The 25467-nt window shown below is 40.9% G+C and overlaps 1 protein-coding gene and 1 long non-coding RNA gene across 4 annotated transcripts in view; one reads left to right on the top strand and one right to left on the bottom strand.

Moving 5' to 3' along the window:
• LOC146525140 (SH3 and multiple ankyrin repeat domains protein 2-like) overlaps positions 1–25467 on the bottom strand; it is a 355364-nt gene that overhangs the window by 191173 nt on the left and 138724 nt on the right. For all 3 annotated transcript variants that reach the window (XM_085161570.1, XM_085161578.1, XM_085161585.1), the window contains exons 6-9: positions 23867–24018; positions 23165–23332; positions 19225–19341; positions 6346–6423 (exon numbers count right to left, since the gene is read on the bottom strand). In XM_085161570.1, coding sequence (XP_085017696.1) covers positions 6346–6423; positions 19225–19341; positions 23165–23332; positions 23867–24018 — 515 coding nt within the window. The remainder of the gene's footprint in view (positions 1–6345; positions 6424–19224; positions 19342–23164; positions 23333–23866; positions 24019–25467) is intronic.
• The window catches only part of LOC146525141 (uncharacterized), a 145645-nt gene continuing 121860 nt past the window's right edge, over positions 1683–25467 (top strand). Inside the window, exon 1 of the long non-coding RNA XR_014874461.1 lies at positions 1683–3002. This is a non-coding gene — a long non-coding RNA (uncharacterized LOC146525141). The remainder of the gene's footprint in view (positions 3003–25467) is intronic.

The following is a 25467-nucleotide window of genomic DNA, read 5'->3' as shown; positions in this document are numbered from 1 at the left end:
GTGGTAAATGAAGACCATAAATCTGAATCTCTTTTAAAGCCTTCTATCTAGAAACGACCTCAAAGAGGATGCTGGGAACTTTCTGTGTCAAAATGTTACTCTTTTTGTTGTTTGCACACACACACACACACACACACACACACACACACACACACACACACACACACACACACACACAGAACTGACAAATGATATTATCAAATGGTACGACCACAGAACACCCACACAGTGTTCAGATTAAGAGCACATGCAGGGATGTACATGCACAAGCACATCCCTTTGCTGAATTGACAAACAGGCCTCTCTAGTGAGATGCACGTATAGCATACAAAAAGTAAAAATGAAGATGTCAGGGTTTGACATCGGCTTCATTCTTCACAACAGGACTTTGCTGTCTGCAGTGTTGGGGAGTAACGGAATACATGTACCGCCGTTACGTATTTAAAATACAAAATATGAGTAACTGTATTCCATTACAGTTACCGTTTAAAAAGGTGGTATTTAGAATACAGTTACTTTGTTGAAATAAATGGATTACACGGCGGTACTTCCCTGTTTCATATGTTAGGCTATGCTCTCTCTGTTTTTGGTGATTCCACGGCGGTAGAAACCCAAACAAACACGCAATAAGAGGCTCTAATGCCCGTGTCTCAATCTCACGGCCCATGTCACCTCTACTTGCAGCAGCATAATCATGTGAAAATTTACTATTCAAAAAATGATTTAATATGAAGGCAATAGGCAGTGTAGTCCGTGCTGCAGGGAGAAAAAGGAGAGTGGAAAAGTACGAGTTGTCATCGAGCAGAAACGGGAGCTGGAAGCATGTAAATATAATAATAACCACTGCAGCCAAGAAGAGCGCCTGACGAGCCCAGTTGTAAGTAAGCTATTAAGACTCGACTGTACACCGTGTTCGTGTTTTCCTCCAAAAACAATAAGTTCTGTTGGAGCAGCCTTTCAACGCCTCTCTCTGTCTCTCGCTAGCAAAGTGACCCAGACAACAAAGTAAAGCTAGTTTTCAGCTACGAGCCCGACACGAACCCGACGTATTAGCCAGAGGTCCCTTTACTACGGTTCAGAGCCGTGGACCTGTTTTATATACGCACGGAATAGTTTTTTATACGAGATCGCTGCAAAAAGTGCAGCCTTACCTAATGTCCACCTACTGTTACTCATTTATATTAAGATTTTAACATCTAGTTGGTGTTGGTATGGAGAGTAACCTTCATTAATGGTAATAAATCACAGCAATAGTACATTCGTGTAGTTGTAAACAGCATGATAATATATTAAGTAATCCAAAGTATTCAGAATACGTTACTCTCATTGAGTAATGTAACGGAATACGTTACAGAATACATTTTCGGGCATGTAATCTGTAATCTGTAATGGAATACATTTTAAAAGAAACCTTCCCAACACTGTCTGTCTACATCCATATTTTACAGTCTGTGATAATGACTTTACTGTATTGAAGGCCAAAGTTAGCTTCATAAAAGAGGCAGGAAAGGATGAACTCAAACACATACCTGCTAATTAGTGCTAAGTAACAGAGTAATCAGATACCAGAATTTTGCTGAACTCTTGGGCTGTCTGTACCCCTTAGTTTATCCAAGAACTACGAATAAATGCCAGGTTGTAAATATGGCCTTTAATGCTATAAAGGTGGACATTTGGAACTGGATAAGTAGAAAATGGATGGATGAGTATCGATGTACTTTTGGCTCGTGACCCTTAGAGGAACTGCAATGTGGACGCTTCTGGGACAGCGACAGCGACACTCCAGAAGCAGCCAGTGGGTCTAAACAGATGCTCTACCTCCTGAGCTACAGCCAGGACGTAATCAGGACATTACAGCTGCAGATTAATGCCCATTTAAACACATGAGACTTTAGGTGCCCAGGTACGTTTTAGAACTCTTATCATATAGTTTTGTGCTTGTAATAAGTTTGACCTGCTTTTCATTTCCCGAGGTCATGTGCTATAGTTAATGCGATGTTGCTTTATGCCTCTGATGTACTAATATTTCTCCTTCAGTTTCCCAGATGTCTGCTGGCCAGAAAACAAGCATAAACTTGTTTGATTTAGCTCTTGGCTTCATGTGTAGGTGGAGAGTGCAATAATGATAAAGATAGTAAGAGCAAGAGAGCGAATTTTTTCCACTTGACAACAAGTGAGAGTCCAACATGTCTAGTGGCTGCTTGTTGTTTTACTGTTAAGCCTGCTGTCAGAAGAGAAACTGCTTCTACAACAGATTTCTGCCTGTATGTTTTCCTGATATCTGCTGGAAAGCTACAGAAGAAATTCTAGCTCTTGAGCTCTGAAGGAATTACACCAAAACCTGACAGCTGAGGAAGCATGATATCATGCTGCTATTACACAAAGTTGCCAAATACAAATGAGACTTCGTGTATTAGCTACACAAGAGGTTTGTCTGATGGCTAATGCTGAGAACAGCTCATGTCACTGTTCTGCAAACCTCAAATATTTAGTTTTAGGTTTTTTCCCCGCATATATATTTCTCAGGATCAACTTCGGTGTTTGGCATAGATTTTCCAAACACAGCTGAGTTAGGCAATATTTGATTGGATGATGCTGATAGAAAAGGCTAAGCATTGGTGTAGTCAGTCTCCAACAGCAACCAGTGACCTCGAGAAAAACGAAGGCATGTGTCAAAAACGGCAGTGCCTCGGCCACGTGAGGCTTGCTTCACCTCTGAGTCACCCCTACAGAGCTCCATGTTAAAATGTCCAACACAGCAGAGACAAACAGCCCACTACACAATTAATCACAACTGTAAGCAGTGTTGGGAAGGTTACTTTTAAAATGTATTCCATTACAGAATACAGATTACATGCCCCAAAATGTATTCTGTAACGTATTCCGTTACGTTACTCAATGAGAGTAACGTATTCTGAATACTTTGGATTACTTAATATATTATCATGCTGTTTACAACTACATGAATGTACTATTGCTGTGATTTATTACTGTTACTGAAGGTCCGCGGCTCCGAACCGTAGTAAAGGGACCTCTGACTAATACGGTGGGTTCTGTGTCGGCTCGTAGCTGAAAACTAGCTTTACTTTGTTGTCTGGGTCAACTTTGCTAGCAGAGACAGAGAGAGGCGTTGAAAGGCTGCTCCAACAGAACTTATTGTTTCAGAGGAAAACACGAACACGGTGTACAGTCGAGTTTTAATAGCTTACTTACAACTGGGCTCGTCAGGCTCTCTTCTTGGCTGCAGTGGTTATTATTATATTTACATGCTTCCAGCTCCCGTTTTTGCTCGATGACAGCTCGTACTTTTCCTTTTTCTCCCTCCCTCGCTCACAGACACATAACGTGTATGGCAGTCCATTCTCCCTGCAGCACGGACTACACTGCCCATGATGCTACATTCTTTAGAGCTATACCTGTAGCATTCTGCCTATTAGCTTAGCACAACAAAAACAAAAAGGCCTCTCTCACCCAGGAAACGTGCAGAGAGAGAGCGTCACCCTGTAACCATGGCAACCGTAACGCTGCCACCTGGAACAACAGAACGTAGCTGTCAAACAAAACCCAAACAGTCCTGACCCGCCACAATATGAAACAGGGAAGTACCGCCGTGTAATCCATTTATTTCAACAAAGTAACTGTATTCTAAATACCACCTTTTTAAACGGTAACTGTAACGGAATACAGTTACTCATATTTTGTATTTTAAATACGTAACGCCGGTACATGTATTCCGTTACTCCCCAACACTGCCTGTAAGTGAGGTCATTTTTTTTCATAATCGCAGGTTTGAATTGAATTAAGGATTAAACTTATATAATAACTACTAAGATGTGGCCGCTTGCTTTTCCAGTTTTTTGCACTCAGCTCTGTAAAGAAAAACACAGATTTTCCCCAAGTAAGTACCTGGCTGCTCAGTTTTAATGTAAGCTGATAGATCCTTTGGTTTATCTTCTCAAAAGACAAAAGGAAAGGAAAACAAATGTCCAAACAGTCAAACTGTACTGTGATTATGTGATAAATTTAACAAAAAGGATAAAATAAACCCTATACCTACTAAAATGTGTGTTTACTTTCCACCTTTGTGAGGAAAACGTATTTGTTGGTTGAGCAGCAGGTGTGTGGTTTGCGCCCATGGAAAACTTGCCGATGCCAAAAAGTTTCTTCTGCTACGGACTCGTGTTTGGAGCTTCTGGTGCCCGGGTGCACCTGTGAGCACAGACCCTGCTAGAGCGGTCAGTTGGTGTCTGCTCCAAGCACGCCACGCTTAGATTGGATAGGGCCCGTGCCACAGAGCAACTTCCTGTTGCAGCATTATTATTTGGAGAGAGATCCAGTACCATCTCCAAAGTGTTCAAAGAAAGAAAAAATCAACTAAATGCCCTTTCCTTAGTTTTTGTGCTCGATTCTTATATTGTCTGTCTCCAGTATATTACCACACTGACTACTGTTGGTGTTCTCTTAGTGATTAGATGCAGACGGAGCATTAACAGCCCTGTGTGAAAAACAGACTCCATTTAAGAGGAAATACTCTATGGGTTGCTATTTCAAAGGTTCTTTAAAAAGGAAAAGCACAAGCTACAGCACAAGAGGTAATCTGAGTGCGGGCTAAATACATATTCTTAGCAAACAAATAAAAAAAGCCTGCCTTGTCATAACAGAGTTACATAAGTCAGAGAGTTTTCACATCTAGTAATGCTTCAAACTCCGTATTACTCCACGTTTATCTTGTGCCTGAAATTCTAAGGATTTATGGTCTTATGTTGGTGACCATTTGCATAACTCTTTGGCTATGCAGACAGAAGGACTGTGGGAACCCGAGCAGGATTCACTACAAGAGGAAGAAACACAAAACCACCCATTAAAGGAAAAAAAACAAACAAAAAAAAGTCAGACCGTGGCTGCATTGAGCCATTTTATTGTTTTAAAACGCTAAAAAACAAAGTTTATTTTATGAATTCCTTCTTCTCTTCGCAGCAAAAAGCAAAGCAAAGAAGCAACGACAGCACAAATATGGACAAAACGGTCTAGACCACATGTTTGTGACACTGACAGACACACAGCTTCATTCGGTGTTTTTGCCAGCATAAAAAAATCTAAATCATCACGTTCAGTGGAAGCCTAGGCCATCTTCAAAGTTAGGATACTTGGTCCACAAAAACACATTTATTCAAGTCATGCAGCCAATTTATTGCCTGCCTGCACCGTAGCAAATCTCCTCACAGGGTGAGGGTTTTCTGCATGTTTCTACAAGCAGACACAAACAAAAAAGCATCACAAAGATAAAAAAAACTGCATATTAACAGCAACACAGCTAAATCCAAAATCTAGGCTTCTTAGCTGAAAGCTCAAACTGACTAAAAACTTCATTCGGCTCAGCCTCATTGCCTCTGAAGTGCTCACGCTAATAAAGCGCTCCACTGGAGTGGCTTTGGAGGACAGCTGAGGACCCTGTGGGACTGCCTTTCATAAACGCCTGCCTGAATATGGCTATTTTATAACTCGGGCGTAGGTTATGAGTCAAACATACCAGTTAGACAACTCTTACTGCTTCTTGGGAGTTTTTATGGATTTGCTTGCTAAGGCATGTACACTTCAAACACTGCAAGCAGAAACATACAAATGCACATGCGCTTGAATACCAGCTCAAGCCGTTGTGCACATACACTCCATGTTATGGAGGACAATCATTTCATCTGTCTTGAGAAAATTAATGTTTTACCTTTGTGACTGATTGAACGAACTGAGGGATAAGTTGGAGGGACACAGTCAGAGCTCGCTGTTGTTAAAGTTAGATGATTTTCATATTACATTTAAAGATCTCCAGTTAACCTAGTAACATACGCCAGGTTGCCAGAGATCTGTTTAGGGTTAGGGTTGTCTGTAATATTCACATATACGAATAAAAAGAAAAGAAAAGAGCAATCTAATAAGAGGAGAGGGCCAAAATGCACGAAGAGCAACATTTTAAAATTTCTGATTTCCTTTAACGTGCAGCTTAAACGCAGTTTAATAGTAAAGCCTACCCAGGAGTTTGCTGGTGACCTGGTGGAAGTTACAAGTTTAGAGAAAAGAAACGAAACGAATAAACGCGGTAATCTTTACACTGCGTGCTGAGTTTTGGTTGTGCTCTGTCCTAAAAATGTTTAATCACAAATAATCGAATATTGTCAAGAAAGCTATTTACATCCCTGCTTGCAACTGACCTTGACCATGTTGCACCGTTGCCATGGTAACAAATGGGATGAAAAAAAAATGTGCTGCTTCTGAAGACGGTTTCCCCCGGTTTCAATCTCCCATAATCACTTACACACAAACACTACTGAAGATTTTTTTTTACACTACCTGAAAAGGACTCTGGCTGTTGTAGTTCTTTACTTCCTTGTCAGCTCCACGAACTAGCAGCACTCTGGCACAGTTATCCTGTGGAAGGAAAAGAGAAAAATCACTCAAATGAAGCAGCTGACAACATCCCTAAGACAAGACTGGAACCCTTAAAGTCTCCTACTTTTGCTTTTTCAAAAAAAAGAAAAATAAGAAGATGATGGTTAAGCTTCCAGTAACATCAGCAGAATTTTCCAAAAGCACAGAGCAAGACCTGATCAGTGACTGAGCATGCCGGCTCTTGCACAGGGATATGCAGGAGGAAATAAGAAAAAGAACATCTAATACCTATCAGGAATGGAGCTTCAGTGTCTCTATTGCTCCACTCAAAGAGAAAGAGGGAGTGAGGGTGAGAGAGAGATGGAAAAACAAAAAGAGAGAGAGGAAGAGAGAGAGAAGAACAGAGATGGAGAGTGCTGAGGGGTTTGAATCTGCTGCACAAATCGCCCACAAAGTGCTCAACCACGCATGCACTGAGCACACACACATGCATATAAATACTTTTTTTAGATCCACAATAAGCTATTGAGAGTTGAAAAATCAGTCACACAGATACTGATACAGAAACATAATCTGTACTGTAAAGTCGGCATTACAAATATTTCTCTGATTAGACGTTCAGCCTCTTATTTTAAGACATGCACGAGTTCTATTTTTACTCGTTTCCATCTGGTGTGTAGTAGCCCCACGACAGCATCTATATAAGCTGAATTTACATGTAGCTGTACATGTGGTTCATTTTAGAGCTGTGAAGGAAAGCAGTGCTATCAGAAGACAACCGGGAACGAAGCAGATGTACGGCCTGGGGAGGCAGAGGGATGGTGAGAAAGGTCACGTCGAAAGTCAATAATTCTGAGCTAATCCCGTTTGTTGCAGTTTGGATGCCATGGAAACTTCAACTACCGATGGATTTTTACTCTGCATTGCCTGTAATGTGAGGAAGATGAAGGTTTTCATTTATGCACTGGAACCTGTTCTATCTCTCGAGCAGCAGTGACAATTAATACAAACTTATGATGCACAGCATCACAGTCCAAAAAAAGATTGATCCAAATAACCCCCCTCTGCTTCACAGACACTAAAGATGTTATCAATCTTTATTTTTACCAGTTTTAGGAGATGAGACTGAAGTATTCTTTATTTTTATTGTCATCGACAAATAGAGACGACCAAAAGAATCAAATAACAATTGCTCTCTCTGTTTCTGTCTGTCAGCACTTCGCATCATCAGGAAGAGGGAACGTGAGAAGCTCGAGATGTGGAAGGTGAAGGCTACAGTGTTACCCACACTAACGTGACCACTAAACTGTCCGAGTGGCTTCAGCAGATCTCAGGAATGACATCATAGATCTGTGTCCAGAAGAGAGACAGCAGAGGTACCGTGCAGGACCCTCAAGCAAAAAAAACATCAACTGCAGTTTAAAAAGAGAAATAAGTAAACCAAAAAAACGAGTTAGGAATACAGAATTTGTTTAATGGTGATTCTACTCCTCCTTTTCAATTCAAGTAACAAAGTACAAATACTTAAAATAAATAGCAAACAGGAGAAATATATACAAAAATAAGAGAAAGCTACACATTAGAGTACAAAATAGTTGCAAAGTGATTGGAAGTAGTGCAAAGAAAAGACTTGGTCTGCATAGCGTCCGTGTGTGAGTGATTCAGGTTACTCAGACCATGGCTTCAGTTTATGTTAACAGTTCAAATGGCCCAGGGGAAGAAGCTGTTTGTAAGTCTGGAGGTGTGGACTAGTGATTTGTTGGTCGCGAACGAAATGGCTCAAAGACGCGAGCCGGCTCCTTATCGCGGGCCGTGGGTTATTTTTTCTTTCTCTCACCCTCTCTCGCACTTTTTTTCCGCATGCGAGCCTTGTGCTTTGCGCTGAGCAGAGGGGGGAGGGGCGGTAGTTACACTCAGTAGCACAGGAACAGAGCGGGAGGGAGAGAGAGAGAGAGCCAGGGACAACAAGGTCACATTAGAAAGGTATAGTAATCATCCACAACTATTTTCAGTTGCAGATGATAAAGGATACAGAAAGTTTATTCATGCAGGTCCATATGACAGAGAATATGCATCTTCTTTTCGTTTTCATATTTTAATTTATGTTTAATTGTGTTGTGGTTTGCAGTGTTTTGTGTTGTTTCACTTTAAATTTGTAAAAGGAAAAAGCTGAAAATTTAAATAGTTAAAAGTTGAAATGTGAAAAGTTGTTTTTTGTATTATATGATTATTTTATTACATTTTATGTGGAGTGAATGAATAAAAGTATATTTATGGTGGCCCCTACAGACAAAGCACGTACAAACTCTGAAGCACATAAAAACTCAAAACACGTACAAAACACAACAGAAGTGCTCCAGGATGCTAGGGGGCAGTGTTGAGCTTTTGTTACCTAGTGGCTACACAAGCCAGGAAGTACCAACGACCGGATTTGGTGTGTGGTAGTAACAGGTAAATGAACATTTTTTTAAATTATTTGAATATATATGAGTGTTTGTGTATAAATACACAAACAATACACACATGTTTTCAATTGTGTAATTTAAGTGATCTAGTAGCTCTGGTTTGGAAGTTCAGTCAACGCTAGAAATGTGTTTTGGAGTTTGTACGTGTTTTGTCTCTAGGGGCCACCGCATATATTTATATATAAACATATATAAAGAAAACCACTTTTTTTTACATTAGTAATTCCTTTTGTGCATAATTTTATATTATTGTTAATAATAAATTAATAAGAGCCGGTTAGGAGCCAAAAGAGCCAGAAATCCCATCACTACTGTGGAACCTGATTAACATGAGGTGCTGAGCAGAGGGCAGCGGGTCAAACAGCAGGTGGGCGGGGTGCAAGTGGCCACGTTTGAGCGCCCTGGTTCTCCTGAGATGCAAGGATTGGCAATGGCCTCCAGGGGTGGCAACCAATTATTTTTTGGGAGGTGCTAATTAGCCTCTGCGTAGCCTTCCTGTTCTCAGTCGTGTATATCAAACACCCAGTCAGCAGGAGAGCACGCTCTCCACTGAGGAGCGGTAGAAGGCCAACAGCAGCTCTCTCTCACATGGTAAGAAACCTCGGAGTGTTTTTGGATAGCTCTCTGAAATTAGAGAAACAAGTGTCCTCAGTGGTAAAAAATAGCTTCTACCAGTTACGTTTGATATCAAAGGCGAAGCCCTATCTTCCATTGAAAGTACTTATTCATGCATTTATCACCTCTAGACTGGACTACTGTAACTCTTTATACCTGGGCCTCAATCACTCTTCTCTCTACCGTCTGCAGTTAGTGCAAAATGCTGCTGCACGCCTTCTAACAGGTTCTAGAAAGTATGATCACATCACCCCAGTTCTAATTTACACTGGCTCCCTGTCAAATACCGTAAACCGTTGCCTTTTAATGTCTTGCTGTTTTTTGCTGATTGTTAAGCACTTTGATCAAACCTGTTGTTTTAAAATGTGCTATATAAATAAATAAACCTTTCTCGATGAGGCTCTGTGTTGGACAGGTGCACGGTGGCTGTGACGCTCATGGTCAGCGTTTGGTTTCAAATATAGAAGAATAATTTGCATTTAAGTTGATGACACTTAGACTAATTTACTAAATTCCACTGTTGTAACATTTGTATAGAGCAGCGGTCTCCAACCTTTTTTGTGCCACGGACCGGTTTATGCCCGACAATATTTTCACGGACCGGCCTTTAAGGTGTCGCGGAAAAATACAACAAAATAAAACTAGTACCGGTACCGAAAAAAAGAAAATTTAATCATAACACACGTGAAAAGACCCAGGAAAACCGAGTTAACGATAAAAACGATAACAAAATAACGCTGAAAACCGATAAAAACCCTGAAAACTATACATTTCACACCTGAGCCTCAACTCTCGCGGCCCGGTACCAAACGACTCACGGACCGGTACCGGTCCGAGGCCCGGGGGTTGGGGACCGCTGGTATAGTGTCTAGTATAAAGACAAAATCAAAAGTATACTGTTACTGTAGGAAATGGAAATCAGCCAAGACAGCTGTGAAACACCTGCTTCAAACATGAAACATCTGCTTACATCTTCAGTCTAAATACACAGAGAGCAGCAGGTCAGCTGATCACAGCCTGCACACTAAGAAAATCTACTGAAGAGCTCATTTTACTCTCTACAATGCAGGCAACAGAAAATAGTTGTTGTACTAATAGTATTTTATAATCATCTTTAATATAGCACAAGGTTCAGTTACTTTTGCATAAAAGTCGATGGTAGAAACGTCCTTCAAGGAACTACTTTTTACTTTCTTAGCCTTTACTTTTGCACTTTTACACGAGTAAAGAAATTGGAAGAGGAAGACAGAGGAAGATGAAATTAATGTGGTAACAAAACAGAAGGAAGGATTTAATTAGAAAGGAATTGATTGGAGGATTCGGGTAACATGAATGGCTACTTTGACCAACCAGAAGATGGTTTCATCCACCCCTGTTTTCCCCTCATAACAAGGGTGGTGTAAAAAACTATCATCAAACAGTCTTTCTTCTCACAGCAGTTCACCTCACTGTGCCTCAGAAGTCAAAAGGTTCCAACGTTTTCCACGTCTTTAAAAATGACAGCAGCCAGGTGAATGGAAAAGAAGAACTCCACAGGTAAAGAGAGACTAAAACATTGCTGACTGGAAACTTATTTGTTTCCTTTGGTAAAGATTGGATTTAAAAGGCAGTGATTTCTTGCTTTGATACAAATAAATCAGTGGGCTGCTTTTTATTCAAAGCAGCACTTCTCTGCTTAACTGGCCCCACTCCAAGGTCAATGTGTTAAATGGTCTCAGATGACTGGCTTTACAAACAAGTGTTAGAGGGCACTGCTGACCTTTAGATAAAGAGTATAAAGATAGGTTTAAGCGGAGTGGTCTTTGAAATCCAATCTGTGCACATTCGGTTAGACTTATCAACAGATACGAGCTATTTTTTGCCACTCAGTACAAATCCCACTGCACTTGGAAGATATAAACATTTTAAAAATCCTCAAAATATATTTTCCACTTGTGTGCTTTTCTTGGGAGCTATTTGTAACAGCAGTGCGTGTGTGCCTATGTGTGTATTTATGTGCAAGCAAGTCAAAATAAGCTAGAATGTGTGCGTGTTCAAGCTAATGAAGAACCATCCACTGTGCTTTGCTCAAGCCCATTCAGAGAAACAGCCACACTTGTTTTTGAAATTCAGATTATTGTTAAATTCAACTACAATTATCATCCTAGCAAGAGAACTAAAGAAACGTCTTAGACGAGGGGTGAAGTGGCTTCACATAAGTGTATGTGCATGCCTCAGCCAACCTATTAAGTTGCAGTTTACATCCATATCTCTTTCTGCTCCTGAGACATGATGTGATGAGGAGAACAGTGTTTTTGTAGATCATCACAGTGAAATTGACTTTTAAGCTTTTGTCCCATTGGTCATTTTTATCACATGGTAAATGAGAGACCAAGAAAAGAGCCAAGAAAAGAAAAAGAAAAACTGAGAGGCTGCTGTCACAAATAATGTAGAGTTAAAAGTTAAGATTTCAGGACGGTGTACTCCTGGGATACACCAGGCGCTGTATTCAGTTTGTATGCAGTCATAGCAGAACCGAAAAAGGTGGAGTCAGCAACAAAAGCAGGAGTGCATATATTAGCACACAGGAGCACACAGCATTTAAAATAGTTAAATCAGTTCAGTGAGATACTGTAATGTACCTGTCAGCACACTGCAGGAAATAGAGGGTTGCATTCACGGCCACCTTTTCTTTTCTTATTTTTTCCAGTTGAAAGCCTCATATACAGTATAACAGAGAAATGGTCATATACTGTATGCAACCATTGGGTTAAAACTGATTAGGGCTGTCAGAGTTGGTAAATGATGATACTTACATAGGGCTTTTCTACTGTACACCTACACAACAAGTCAAAAGTTTGGACACACCTTCTCATATAACGGTTTTCCTTTATTTTCATCATATTGTAGATTCTCACTGAAGGCATATAGTAAACAACGAAGTGTGAAATGTTTTATATTTTAGATTCTTCAAAATAGCCACCCTTTGCTTTGGTTTTCTGCTTTGTTGTTCTCATTAAGGGAAGCTCATGAAGCTTCATGGGTGTAGAGGTCATCTGGTCACCTTTTCTGTGTTGTACAAAAACACGGTGGGTGGGACCAAAGATCTCAAATTTGGACTCATCAGACCAAAGTACAGATTTTTCACTGGTCTAATGTCCATTCCTTATGGAGCCCCGCACGGGACATGGGAGATCTCGCAAAACAAACTCGGGATCTCGCAAAAGTTTTAGCCGCATTCTTCGGAGGCCGCCAGCTCGAAGCCGACCAGGAGGTCGAGGCACGATGTGCCGGGAAAGCGGTGTTCCTCCCGGCTGTAGTAGGTCTCGACCTCCCGTTAGCTTCGAGCTAGTGGGTGTCAGATCTCCGAAAACGTCGGAGCACTTTTGCAAATATGTGATGTCTTGTAAACCGAGCAGGTATCTGACGTTTACACAACTACATTCACGCCTCAAAATATCTTAAAAGTGTATTTTGTGACCCAGAAAGAGTAACATTACAACTAAGTAGCTGCCGCCATTGTTGGAATTCAACTTTGGCGAGATCTCGCAAAAGTTTTGCGAGATCCCGAGTTTGTTTTGCGAGATCTCGCAGAAGTTTTGCAAAATCTTTTTTGCAAAAAGTCCGTTTTAATTTTTTTTTCTCCCATGTCCCCTGCGGGGCTCCGTAATTCCTCGTGTTTCTTTGTCCAAACAAATCTCTTCTGCTTGTTGCTTTTCCTTAGTCGTGGTTTCTTAGCAGCTATTTGGTCATAAAGTCCTGATTCATGCAGTCTCCTCTGAACCATTGATGTAGAAATATGTCTGCTACTGCAACACTGTGTGGCATTTATCTGGGGACCGCATCATGATGCTTAGGCTACGTTCACACTGCAGGCGAAAGCGCATCAAATCCGATTTTTTTGACCCTATGCGACCCATATCCGATCATGGTGTGACAGTGTGAACGGCACAAATCCGATATTTTCAAATCCGATCTGGGTCACTTTCGTATGTGGTACTGAATCCGATACAAATCCGATGTTTCAGAAAGCTGCTGTTTGATGGACATGTCGCATTAAATCCGTCTTTTACGTCACCGACACAAGACAGACGCCAATTATCAGCGCCCGATAAGACATCGCGAACGCTTCCTGGCCATCCGGTGAACCTGCTGGGAAGACAACGTTGGAGAAACGTGACCATTTTATTTGTACTGTATAATCTACAGATTCTGACAGAAATCTGCAACTATCCTTTGAAGCACCGCTCCTCTAAAACAGCAATAAGGATCATTATTAGGTTATTTACATTATTATGTAAATAACAAAATAACTTCAAGCAAAAATTGGGAAACGTGAAGTCCGAAGTCTTTATATTAAGGCCATCAGTCAAACAATACTGTTGCTCAGGGTCTAAACAGAGCGCGTTGTGTGTGACATCTTCTTTTGCGCATGCGGCCGCTTTGAGCGTTCACACTAGAGCGCGTTTGCTGTCACATTTTATTTGTAGTGTAAACAAGCAGACAAAAAAATCAGAATTGATCAAAAAATCGGAATTGAGCATCAAGACCTGCAGTGTGAACGTAGCCTTAGTGAGAGAAGACCAAGAGTTTGCAGTGCTGTCAACAAAGCAAAGGGTGGCTACTTTGAGGAATCTAAAATTTAAGATATATTTATTTATCCATTGATAAATAACTCTACATATGGAAGCAAATTGTGAACATTGTAGTGAAGACATTAATACTTTGAGTTTTTTAATAAAATGCACCCCATTACCTGGCATGGTAATGCAAACATTATTGCACAGCAGTCAAAGTGTATACAAAGTGATTTTATATTTCAACCAGATGTTACAAGAATAACTAACAATAATAATGCTACAATTGTTCAATTTCAAAAGCTGTATGTGTGGCTTAATTGGTGATTTTAATTAGCCATAAGTGTGGCATGTGAATTTGAATAGCTGTCTGTCCCTGTGTGATAATCCAGTGACGTGTCCAGGGTGTACTGTGCCTCTCACACTATGGCAGCTGGGCTCCAGCCCACCCCCAAGCCTGAATTGGATCAATGGAAGACGCCAAAATCTTAAACATTTGACACCCCTACGTTATAAGTTTTGAATAGGTTTTCGTTTTTGACCCATTAGTGAGGCTGCTGTTTCTTGAAATCTGTATGTAATTTGTATCTCTATGTATTTTTCATTGTTACAAAGGTTTGTCTGCGTCCGAGCATCCCATGACGTAATTAATATGCGTCATGAACGCTGCAACAAAGGTGGACATCAAGGCAAGAATATACCTGCTGCTCGGTCTGTGGCTTCTCGTCAGACTCGGGATCATGGCGTTGTTTTTTTGTGGCCATTTTCCTCGTTTCTGGGTTTCAAAAAATTTGGTTCACATATTTGGAACCCCGGCCGAGCAGGTACTTTTTAATACCTGGTACCAGGTGGTATGACGTAATGGAAAAACCCTGAAAACCATGGTGAACCATGGCAAGTCGATCTGAGTAGGTAGAAATGGAAAAGGGGCTTATCAGACTTTGAGAACCTTGGCTATTTATCCAATTATAGGCTGTTTTACAGAAGAAAAGATTCCCCAACCCCCAAATTATAGAGCAAGTTAATGAGGAAACAGAATCGACATTATATAGCAAACTTTAGTCTCAGTGACTGCTCAGACCAAATTCGGACCACATGTCACATTCAATTAGGGATGGGTACCGGTATCCGGTGCCATGATGGCACCGGTTCTGACATAAACGGTAGTAACCAGACTGAAAAGCAGCGCACATTTCGGTGCTTTTTTTCCTGAGCTGTCATACACTTTGGATTCTAGCCAATCATTTTACGTTTCCGAGGATAGTAGGCGGGTCCAGGTACGTACGTTCTTTTAGAGCAGAGCTACAGATTAAAAATGCCCAAGGCGAAGCGGTCAAAGTCTGGCTGTACTTCACAGCAAAATATGCAAACTCAGCAGCTGCAACAAGTGCTTTAAGCTGATACTGTGATACTGTCAAAGGAGGTAACACCTCAAATCTGATGAAACACCTGGCGACGCATAGCGTTTTTTTAAAAAGCCGAGAAATGCGCCGTATTTGATAGCTTGCTGCGAGACCTCACACCGGGCACATCTACTGCAGGTGTGGTGCCTGTTATCGACCCGGAGTTTGCAACATCCCCCAAGAACCCGAAGAGGAGAGTCCTGGCCCCTAGCCCTGCCAGTGTAGCAGAAATGATGAGGATGATGATGCAGCAGCAGCCGTTCTTCTCTGCGTGAGTAGCTTAATGTTGTTCGTGTGTAATTTAGGTTGAGTAGGCTAACCACGTTATTACATTAATGCATGTAAGGTGAACTAGCAAACATCATCATAGCTACATGCAGCTGTCTTCTTGTTTGATGGCAGATACTCCCTTCACCCTGGCCAAAAAGGCTAAAATGACCAAAGAAAAAGTGGAAAACAGTTAAACATGAGAGGTTTTTGGACAAAGTTTGTGTTTTTTCCATTGTTTAAGCTGCTTCCAGCCAAGAGTGATACCATACAGTATATGCCCCATAGCTGCAGAAAAGGCTAACATTGTTATCTTTTTACAAAAAACAGCTAAACATGAGAGGTTTTTGGACAAATTTTGTGTTCTCCATTCTTTAAGCACCGGTTTGAGCACCGTTTAAGCACCGGCACCGTTTCAAAAGTACCGGTTTGGCACCGGTATCGGATAAAACCTAAACGATACTCATCCCTACATTCAATCATACATTTATAAGCTTCTTTTGGATTTTTCTCAGCGCATCACTCTGCAGATGAATGTTTGCTGTGGCACTGATTTTATACCAGATGCCTTCCCATGTGTCTGTGTTTGGGACTGGCACTCAGAGTACATTGGTTTTGGGCCCCCTAGATTATGTCTTGAAATCTTTTGCACATTAAGACAACTATCACACCACAGAGCCACACTCTATATTACTACAGCACTTTATTCTATGCACTTAAAGCACTTTATCTATCTCACATCCAAGGCCAGTTTAGAATGATCAATTAACTTAATGTGTACACCACTGGACACCGCTGCCCAAAGGTGAACAGAGGTACCGTATGTACAAATTTCATCTGTTCGCTGCGATCCTTCCTCCAACCACAAGCATCACCACCCCAACAACCGCACTCCAAACCCCACTGACAACTTCACTATGCATATGGTTCATATACTGATATGGAGTTTTAAGCTGTTGTCCATAAAGAACACAGTCAAATAACAGGAAAGCTGAAAGGATTTAAATAGTCACCTTTCATTTGAAAACAAACTCTTTTTAAATGCTTAGAACATATTGGTTAGGTCCAAGAACTGCTACTGAAAATTTCTTTGTAACAGAGTAGCAGAATTATTTGGAGCTTACAATTTAGAACTGATAAATGTACAACTTCTGACAAAATTCACATGTAATTCTCTGGATGTGTTGGTGGTCAAATCATGAAACATCTGAAATGTGCTAAATGAAAACGAATCCCTCTTCATAGCTTTCAGTGTTATCTGTCGTGTAATGGAGAACTGTATATCTCTTACACACAACTGGCAGACTCGAAAATGAACTTTTTCATTAAGACTGGAAAATGTGAAATGATTGTCATTAAATTTAGGCTATGAAGACATAAGAAGTACAATGTAACTAAATTTCCCGTTACACTAATCTAATGAGCCTGTGATTGGGAATGGTTCATTGTCGATATGTCTTTTTTCTTGTTCTGCAATCAGCTGACTTCAGTGCGTGTGCATTAAGGAGAAACGAGCCGTCTGCAGCTTCTGAGCAGTAATGAATATTACTTAGAGCTTTATTAAATGGTAAATGGCCTGTATTTGTATAGCGCTTTAAAAGGACCCCAAAGCGCTTTACACAACCAGTCATCCATCCATTCACACACTGGTGATGGCAGCTACATTGTAGCCACAGCCACCCTGGGGCGCACTGACAGAGGCGAGGCTGCCGGACACTGGTGCCACCGGGCCCTCTGACTACCACCAGTAGGCAGCGGGTGATGTGTCTTGCCCAAGGACACAACGACTGAGACTGTCCAAGCCGGGGCTCGAACCGGCAACCTTCCAATTACAAGGCGAACTCCCAACTCTTGAGCCACGATCGCCCCAATTATTAAATGAAAGGACAACAATACGATGGTATAATGGCAAATATTCCAGAATGATGTTAAAGCTGGAATATTGTATCACGGCAAAGCGTGTAATAAACATGCTGGTAAACCATTTGTACTTGAAATGGACACACATACTGAATTTGCAGTACCAGCAGGGGGAGCCAATATTTAAAGCCAAGAAGTCGCTAATGACCAAGTAATGTCAGTGTCATTTTGTCATTTAAACAATTACGCTAGGTGGATAATGTGTGTTTTCATGTAAATGTCTCAGTGACGTCTCTCTAAATGCTTTCCCATGTTCTTGAAACAAAATAGCCACCTCTACTTGTACTGGAGCATATTCCAACTTAACCTGCTTTCCCATCTCATGCTAATGAGAAGCAAAGCACGACGTACACAGGGTGGGCATTAGACCCTTTGCCGTGACACTAAGTTGAGACCAGCCAGCTGCCAGAGCTCGAACGTCAATGGGTACAGAAGCAGTAATGACAAGTCAGGTTTGTAGCTTCATAGACAACGTTTTTGTTCCTTTGCTGTTAAATACGTTTTGAGCTTGTTGCTTTTATTTTTGTGTTCTTGAACAAAAATATCTTGTTTTTCCTCATTAGGACAGAGATTTGATTCACTTAACTTATAATTATGTGACAATGCATCTCAGCCATCTTACAGAGTAATGCAAAACTAATGTAATACAACACAACAGTCACAATATTAATGCGTATTTAAAATCAAAGTTATCCAGATTCACAAACCACAGAAATGTGGGATCAACCAATCCGAATAGCAGATGGATTTCAAAATATGGGTGTAGGTGCAGCACCAGGAATATACCAACCACAGAACACACAAAATACACACTCAATGTGTGTATATAGAATAATTAACCTACACGTTTTAAGCAGAGAATAATACAGAGTAAGCTCAAACTTTCAAATGATTGTTTTTATTAGCACACAGCAAAATTAAGAAGCTACTACTTCTAGTATAAAAGCTAGAGTTTTACACCAGATACCATCCCTGATGCAATCCCAAAGAAATGCGTCTTTGGCTGGAAACACAATTTTTACTCACGAATTTAACACAAATGGAGACGCCAGGCATAAAGCAAAAGTAACCCATGCAAAATAGATGACTGATGGTTTAGCTGCAAATTTTTGCAAGTTTGCAAATGCCGCAAATTTTGCAGCATTTAGGTGCATTTAAATATTGCACTTCCTCTCTCTTTCACCCCAACTTTGTCTCTGATCTAGAGGGTGCATGTACACATTTACTTGTGCCTCTGATGTGCCTGTTATAGAAACTGTAATGAGAGCATACTGTCTGTGAGTGAGTCACACCTGATGTGTGGATTCTGGCCAAATCACTCCTTTACTTGTTCACACAGGGAAAGAGGTTTGGAAAGTTTTTTCCCTTAATAAATGAAATCATTGTTTCACACCTATTTGCATAGGTTATCGCTGACTAATATTAAAAATCAAGAACGGGGCAAATATGTTTGTACGGCACTGTGTGCCTGCACGTATGAATAGGACACTCAGAGTGGCAAAAATGTTAAAATGCCAAAAAAATACCCTGAAAATGGATTTGAATAAGAAATCAATATTAAATCTACATCTCCAGTTCATGAACTGTCAACATATGTAATCGCCCACGGCTCACCTGGTTGTATAGGGCACAGATGTGTAGAGCAGCATTTCCCGAGGCATTCTGGGCGCTCATGTCTGCTCCATAGAACAACAGATGCTCCAGGTGCTGCACGTGGCCATGACGACAAGCCTGCACATACACAAAAAAGTCAATTGACGCTTCCACTCGAGAGGAGTTGCAGTAAAATACCTCCAACACTAGATGTCAGTGTGCTGCAAAGGAGATAACATCAAAATGAGACGCAGCTGTACCCTCAGTTTGAACCCAGTCATGAAAAGATGGAAGGATAGGATGAGAGGAGGAAGGCTTAAATAAATCTGATAGCAAATCAAAATGCAACAGAATGTACAAATGAAGCCATCTGGTGTTAAAAAACAGACTGAGGAGGAAGTTACTGCGCTCGTGAACCAATTTCCTCGTCAATATCAGTGAAGTTGGGAGTTATAGTGGCGGGTGCCTGTTATTGTGTGAGGAAGAGCTTATTGTGAAATGGCCTATTTACTCCGGAGCTTCTTTGAGAGACTGATGGGTCTGTCAGAGGAGGACAATAACTGCTCATCAACTAAAGAGTGTTACAGTGAAAAGAAATTCATTATTACAGTATTCAGTATCACGCATCTAAACCCTTTCACTGGGCTCATCTTTTTGTCATTTTTGTAACATGTAATATTGAAAAGCCTAGAGCACGTGGTCCAACACTCATGGGAAATCCAACAAATACAATAAGGAAAATGGTCTGGGAAGCATTGGGGACTCATGTCCAGCCCTGAGACCTCGTATGAAATCTGGCACTAAACAAGCTTATAAACATTTTTCTGTATTAAATGTTTTGCTAAGTGAAGAATCCTAATACTACAAGTTTTACCATCATAATATACTTACATTATGTAGAGTGGCCTTATTCAGAATGACCAGTTTTATAACACATATGACTCAAAAACACTCCTATTACCACTGGGACCACTTCAGCTCCTGGTACTTGACTTTTTCCCCGTGCTTCTTCATTCTGATCTTGCTGTGTAATGTCTGCTGGGTTGTCACATCTATTGCAAATTCTATCTTCTGCTCCTTGTCAGCTGCCACTGTGTTTGACTGGTTTGCCAGCAGCTCCTCTTCTGTCTGGGGTCCCACAGGATCTTAGCCCCGCTGTTCTCAACCATCTTTGGTGGTGTCTCCTATCAGGAATTGGGGATATCCTAATCCACATGTGCCGCAGATGTTCCGGTGCACTTTTGCATCCACTTGATTGTTCCTCCAAGTGAACGCTGAGAGGCAGATTGCATCCTACTACTATTTGCTGAATACTCTCTGTGGCACCTTTGCACAGCCTGAGCTTGGGTCTGTCAGCTGTGGTAATTCAATTCAATTTCATTTATTTAGCACCAAATTACAACAACAGTTGCCTCCATGCACTTAGAGACAGACTGTAGGCAGACTCCCGCCTCTCTGGATCTGGTGCTTGGGGCCTGTTCTCATGCTGCCATGATCAGAGCCTCTGTGCTTCCCACTTCTATTTCACATCACAGTTCGTCTTCAGCTGTGTGATATACACTTTGAGCAGCTTATCTTGGGGGGAGATTTTATTCCTGTTGTTTGAGCTTCCTTCTTGGCATCTATCTTAGCTTTTGTGGGTATTTGGCTATGGCTGACCTTCCATCTTCATCATGCTTCCCATTGGTCTGTGGGACACTCAGCTACTTATAACTGTTCTCTTTGTCCACTATCCTGCCTTCTGGTATCTCCATATATTCAGTCCAGATCACTTTCCCTATATTTGCAACCATTTGGCCAATGCTCATGGTTCAGTGAGTTGATGTCTTGCCCACTCCCGGCATACAGTTTGATGTCATCCATATACAGAAGGCAGGTGATGGTCACTCCAATCCTGAATCTATTTCCATATGAATGTCAGTCCCTGTACTTTGACCCTCTGGACTGTGGGAGGAAGCTGGAGTACCAGAGAGAACTTATGGAAACTTCACACAGTGTGAAAGTCAGGAGCTTTTTGCTGTGAGGCAACAGTACTAACCACCGGGCCACCATACTGTACACCCTGAAGGTGAGCGCCTACGTGGAGCAGATAGAGAAAGCCTCCAACTACGCCAACAAGGTGCTTCTCTTCTCAGAGAGAAGGAGCCGGTCTAAGAACAATCAAACCCTACTTCCTGATGGACCTGATGGCGTCGCTCCTCCAGGACCGAAGGCACTCCTGGAGCTGGCTCTTAGGATGAGCACGGCCAACACAGACCCTTTCAAAGACTTGAAATCTATCTATCAAATTCAAAAGATGGTGATATAAACATTAGTTCTCAGGGGAAAGGGGAGTTTTTTTATTTTCCTTTTTATTCTTTCTTATTCTGGGATGAACTGTTTAACTGACTGATCATTGTTTTAATGCAACTTGGACAAATATTTGGACAAAGTTGCTTCAAAATAACTATCAAAAAAGCATTTCTCTGCCAAGTACCAAGAACTGGTCTAGAAGAAATGTAACATAAAGCTTTAATATCTCCCCAATAGGCTTGTGTTATTATTGTGTTATTATTATCATGCTGAAGTTAAATTATGTGATAAAAAACGACCTTTATGTGAAGAGATAATAATTGGCTTCTTGGTGGTTCTTTTGGGATAGAACTATAAAATAAAAGAATTTCTTCTCAGAGACCAATACAATTCATTTCAAGATCAATTAATCTGTCAAGTGCCAACTGTGATGGCATCAGCCACACAGGGGTAAATTAGTCCATTTTTCACTTTATTAGTTTGCTTTGCAGTTTTCTTCATTAATATAATTCATTAATCATTTGGTTAAACCTAACACTGGTATTATGAGGCGCGCACATAGTAACATTTTGTGGTTTTTCTAAAATGTTTTGTTATATTAATTATGTTTCTTTTTCTTTGAGTTACCTGGTTTGGGCGGTGGCTGTTTCCTGTCTGGGCAAAAGGCGTGGCTGAGGACTCTGGGAACAAAATGCCTGCTCAGCAGGACCAACCATGGGCTTACCAGGAGCAGGGGTGTTTTAGGTTTAGTTAGGCTATTCTGTGCTTAGTTAATATTAGTGTGTTTTTGTTTCCCCCCTATTGTGTGTAAATGGTTTGGCCAAATCATTATAAAAGCTACCCTCATGTGTCTTTGTAATTAGGTCAGTTTGTGAGTTAAGTTGTGTCTCATTTTGTTTTGTTTAAGTTTCTGGAAATTACTTTTTGTGGAGTTATATTTAGTTGACCTCTTTTATGGGCCTGCTAAGTATGTTTTTGAATTTTGTTAATTTTGAACTTTTTGAGGGTTAAAATAAAGAAAACCCTTTTTGAAGATATTTTTTGCTTGTGTCCTCTTTGCTTTGGCTGCTTGGTCCCTCACACCAACAATACAATGAAGCCATTACTGTCCACTGAAGGGATAACATTCTTGTGTCCATGAAGTTTGTTACATTACTAACGCTCAGCGCTTTGTTTGCCTGTTAGCATGAAACATACCAGCGTATGGTATTTGTTACGTTCCTTGATGGCATTTTCCAGAATTTTATGGATTAATAAAGAAAACTTTACAGTCTGAACCACCATCAGCCATCCTATACATGTAATTGTTAATTGACAGCAGAGTGTTATGATGTGTGAAATGGGACAGTTGGGGGAGGGCAGAGTTTTTGACAGCTCCACAAGGATAACGAGATGTAAGGAATCTGATAAAGCAGATGGCTTGAACGCAACCTCACACACGCTTTGTGGAGATGCTCACAGTTTGTTCCTGCTGCAGAGTGGCTCTCTTTAAATGCCTTTATCTACTTCAACGGGTAACAGCTGCCAAGACAGTCGCCCACAGCCGGAGAAAGGCTATGTGTGTGCGTGCCTTACTAATACAAGCTGTTCCAAATAATCACAGAGGAAATTTTTTTAAATCTATTTTTATGTGCGTGTCTAGAGGTGCACGTCGTGCACAGGGTCGTACCTGGTGAACTTCATGCCAGCCGTTCTCGTCTTGGCAACACACAGAAGCGTGCTGGTTCAGTAGAAGCTCGCAGCAGCCTGGGTCCCCACCCACCACCACACTGTGATACAGGGGAGTGAGACCCCGGCTGTCCTTGTAGTCTGGAGAAGCTCCCAATTCTAGCAGCGTCTAAGGATGGACAGGTAAGATAAAGTTAGACAGGTAGCTGCTACATTAGCATAAAGCAGATAAGCTGTGATTCTTTCTTTTTCCACTTAGCATACTTGGGATGATCTTCCTGTGGCATGACCCAGTTTTGGCCAAGCTGTCAGACAGGCCTCACATTTCACTTATTAATACTTTAATGTAGATTGGAGTCGTTGGCCAACTCAGTGACTGCAAGGTATAGTGCTGGAATATATTCATGCAGATGACAAATAATGCAGGTTTGCAAAGAGCTTGCAAACCTGCACACGTGCTGTGTGCAAATGTGAGTGATATCTCAGTTCACCTAAAGTCACAGGAGTCACTAAAACAGTTTTCTGGAACCAAGTTTCTTTAACATTTACATTGCATTAAGAATGCATGTTGGTTACGTTGCAGCAAAACATCTTCGAGCATGATCTATCAGCTGTCAGACTTTCATTGGGCTTCTAACACAAAGAAAGCCAGCAATGCACAAGTAAGCAAGTGCTAAACAAATGAAAGGAGAGGAGCCTTCACCGTGAGTATAATCTGGTTCTTCGACCTCGCAGCTTTGTGAAGAGCAGTCATGCCATCTTTTGCCCTGAAGTCCAAATGAGCTCCTCCATTCTTCAGCACCTTTATGATCTCCCCCGCATTGTCCAGGTGAGCTGCAAATGTCAATGGGCTCTCTAGAAAAACAAGAAATAACAACAACAAATAAATATTTTAATGACTGAAATAATTCTGTCTGGAAAGAAGAGAGAGTGAAGAAAAGTGCAGACTGAAATCTCAAGGGACAGCATGTGTGCTATCATTCAAACCACATTTTAAGATTTGCTTTGCTTTAACACTTTAGAACACCTGAGTAAATTAGCACTTGTTAAGTGGTATAAGCAGGCATTGTAAAGTGAAATCTGCTGATGAACCCAATGAAAGCCATGAACCAAAATGCACTGATCAAATAATATTCTTCTTCTGTATACTCGGTTTCAGGCAGATTTTTCCACTTATGGTTTTGATGATGAAGAATTGGAATCAGAATAGGCTGTATTCGGTCTTTACGTCTGACGTCATTAGTCCAAACTCCACGTCAAGTCAAACAAACATCACTCAGAGTTAAAAACTGTCTAAATTCTTTCATCTTTAATAAAATGATCAGTGTTGCTGCTTTACCAGGTGTAACAATGAAGTTTAACATCCAGGCATCCATGAAAACAGAATTTATTAAATTTAACGGAGTTAGAAGTTAGCAGGAAGTTAGCTCGCTAGCTTCTACCTAAGCATGATATAGCATGTTCTGACTGAGAGATTTCTAGAAAAATTCAAACGTACAGCTCTGCTATCACTTCCAACATAAATGAAGACAGAAAACTAAACAGCAGTAATGTTTGTAGAGTTACTGAAGTTTGGCTAGCTGGTATATAATGATGTGCTACGTGGTGGCTAGCTACACAGCTATGTTAGCATAACATAAACACAGTGAAGCTGGAGGATGAACGCTAACTTCTTTCCACTCGATAAAAGTTAACGTGAGGGTTCCCAATGGTTAGAGACAAATACAATCGCATGGCAGGATGCTGTAAACGGACCAAACTTCAGTCAGGAGAACAACTGAGATAATCCATCCACAATACGAGGTTAGTCATTAATAAACTGCTGCATGGGCTGGGCTGTAGTTACATCGTAAGGGTTTAAAAACGGAGCTTTAAATGAACAGTGGTAATAAAAACTGAGGGAGGTGACAGTGATCATTGACTGTTTTGGGCTTTTTCAGATTAAATAGAACAAGATACAAAACACTTAAACATGTTAGAAACACAAGTCTTAATAAACGCAGAGTAGTTTGGACCTGGAAGCAGGATTCATCACGTCATCACTTAAAGACTGGACTGACAAGGATGTGTACAAATATGTAACAGAGTAGACGATAGAAACAACTGACAGTTTGACATCGACAATGGTGCAGAGTACAAAGATGCTGGAATAAATAAAATTGTGCATCAGTTTCTGCTTGGCTCATTTTTTCCTTAATAAATCCAGCCCAGCTGCATGGTGCATTTTAACAAGATGTGTTTTGTGATGGTCTCGTGCATTTGGCTTCTTTTAGACTCACTCTTAGTACAAATAACACTTGACTG

The sequence above is a fragment of the Neolamprologus multifasciatus genome, chromosome 1 (genome assembly GCF_963576455.1).
Source record: "Neolamprologus multifasciatus chromosome 1, fNeoMul1.2, whole genome shotgun sequence".
Taxonomy (NCBI): Eukaryota; Metazoa; Chordata; class Actinopteri; order Cichliformes; family Cichlidae; genus Neolamprologus; species Neolamprologus multifasciatus.
Note: the sequence above shows the minus strand (reverse complement) of the source record. Positions and strands in the feature narration are given on the sequence as shown.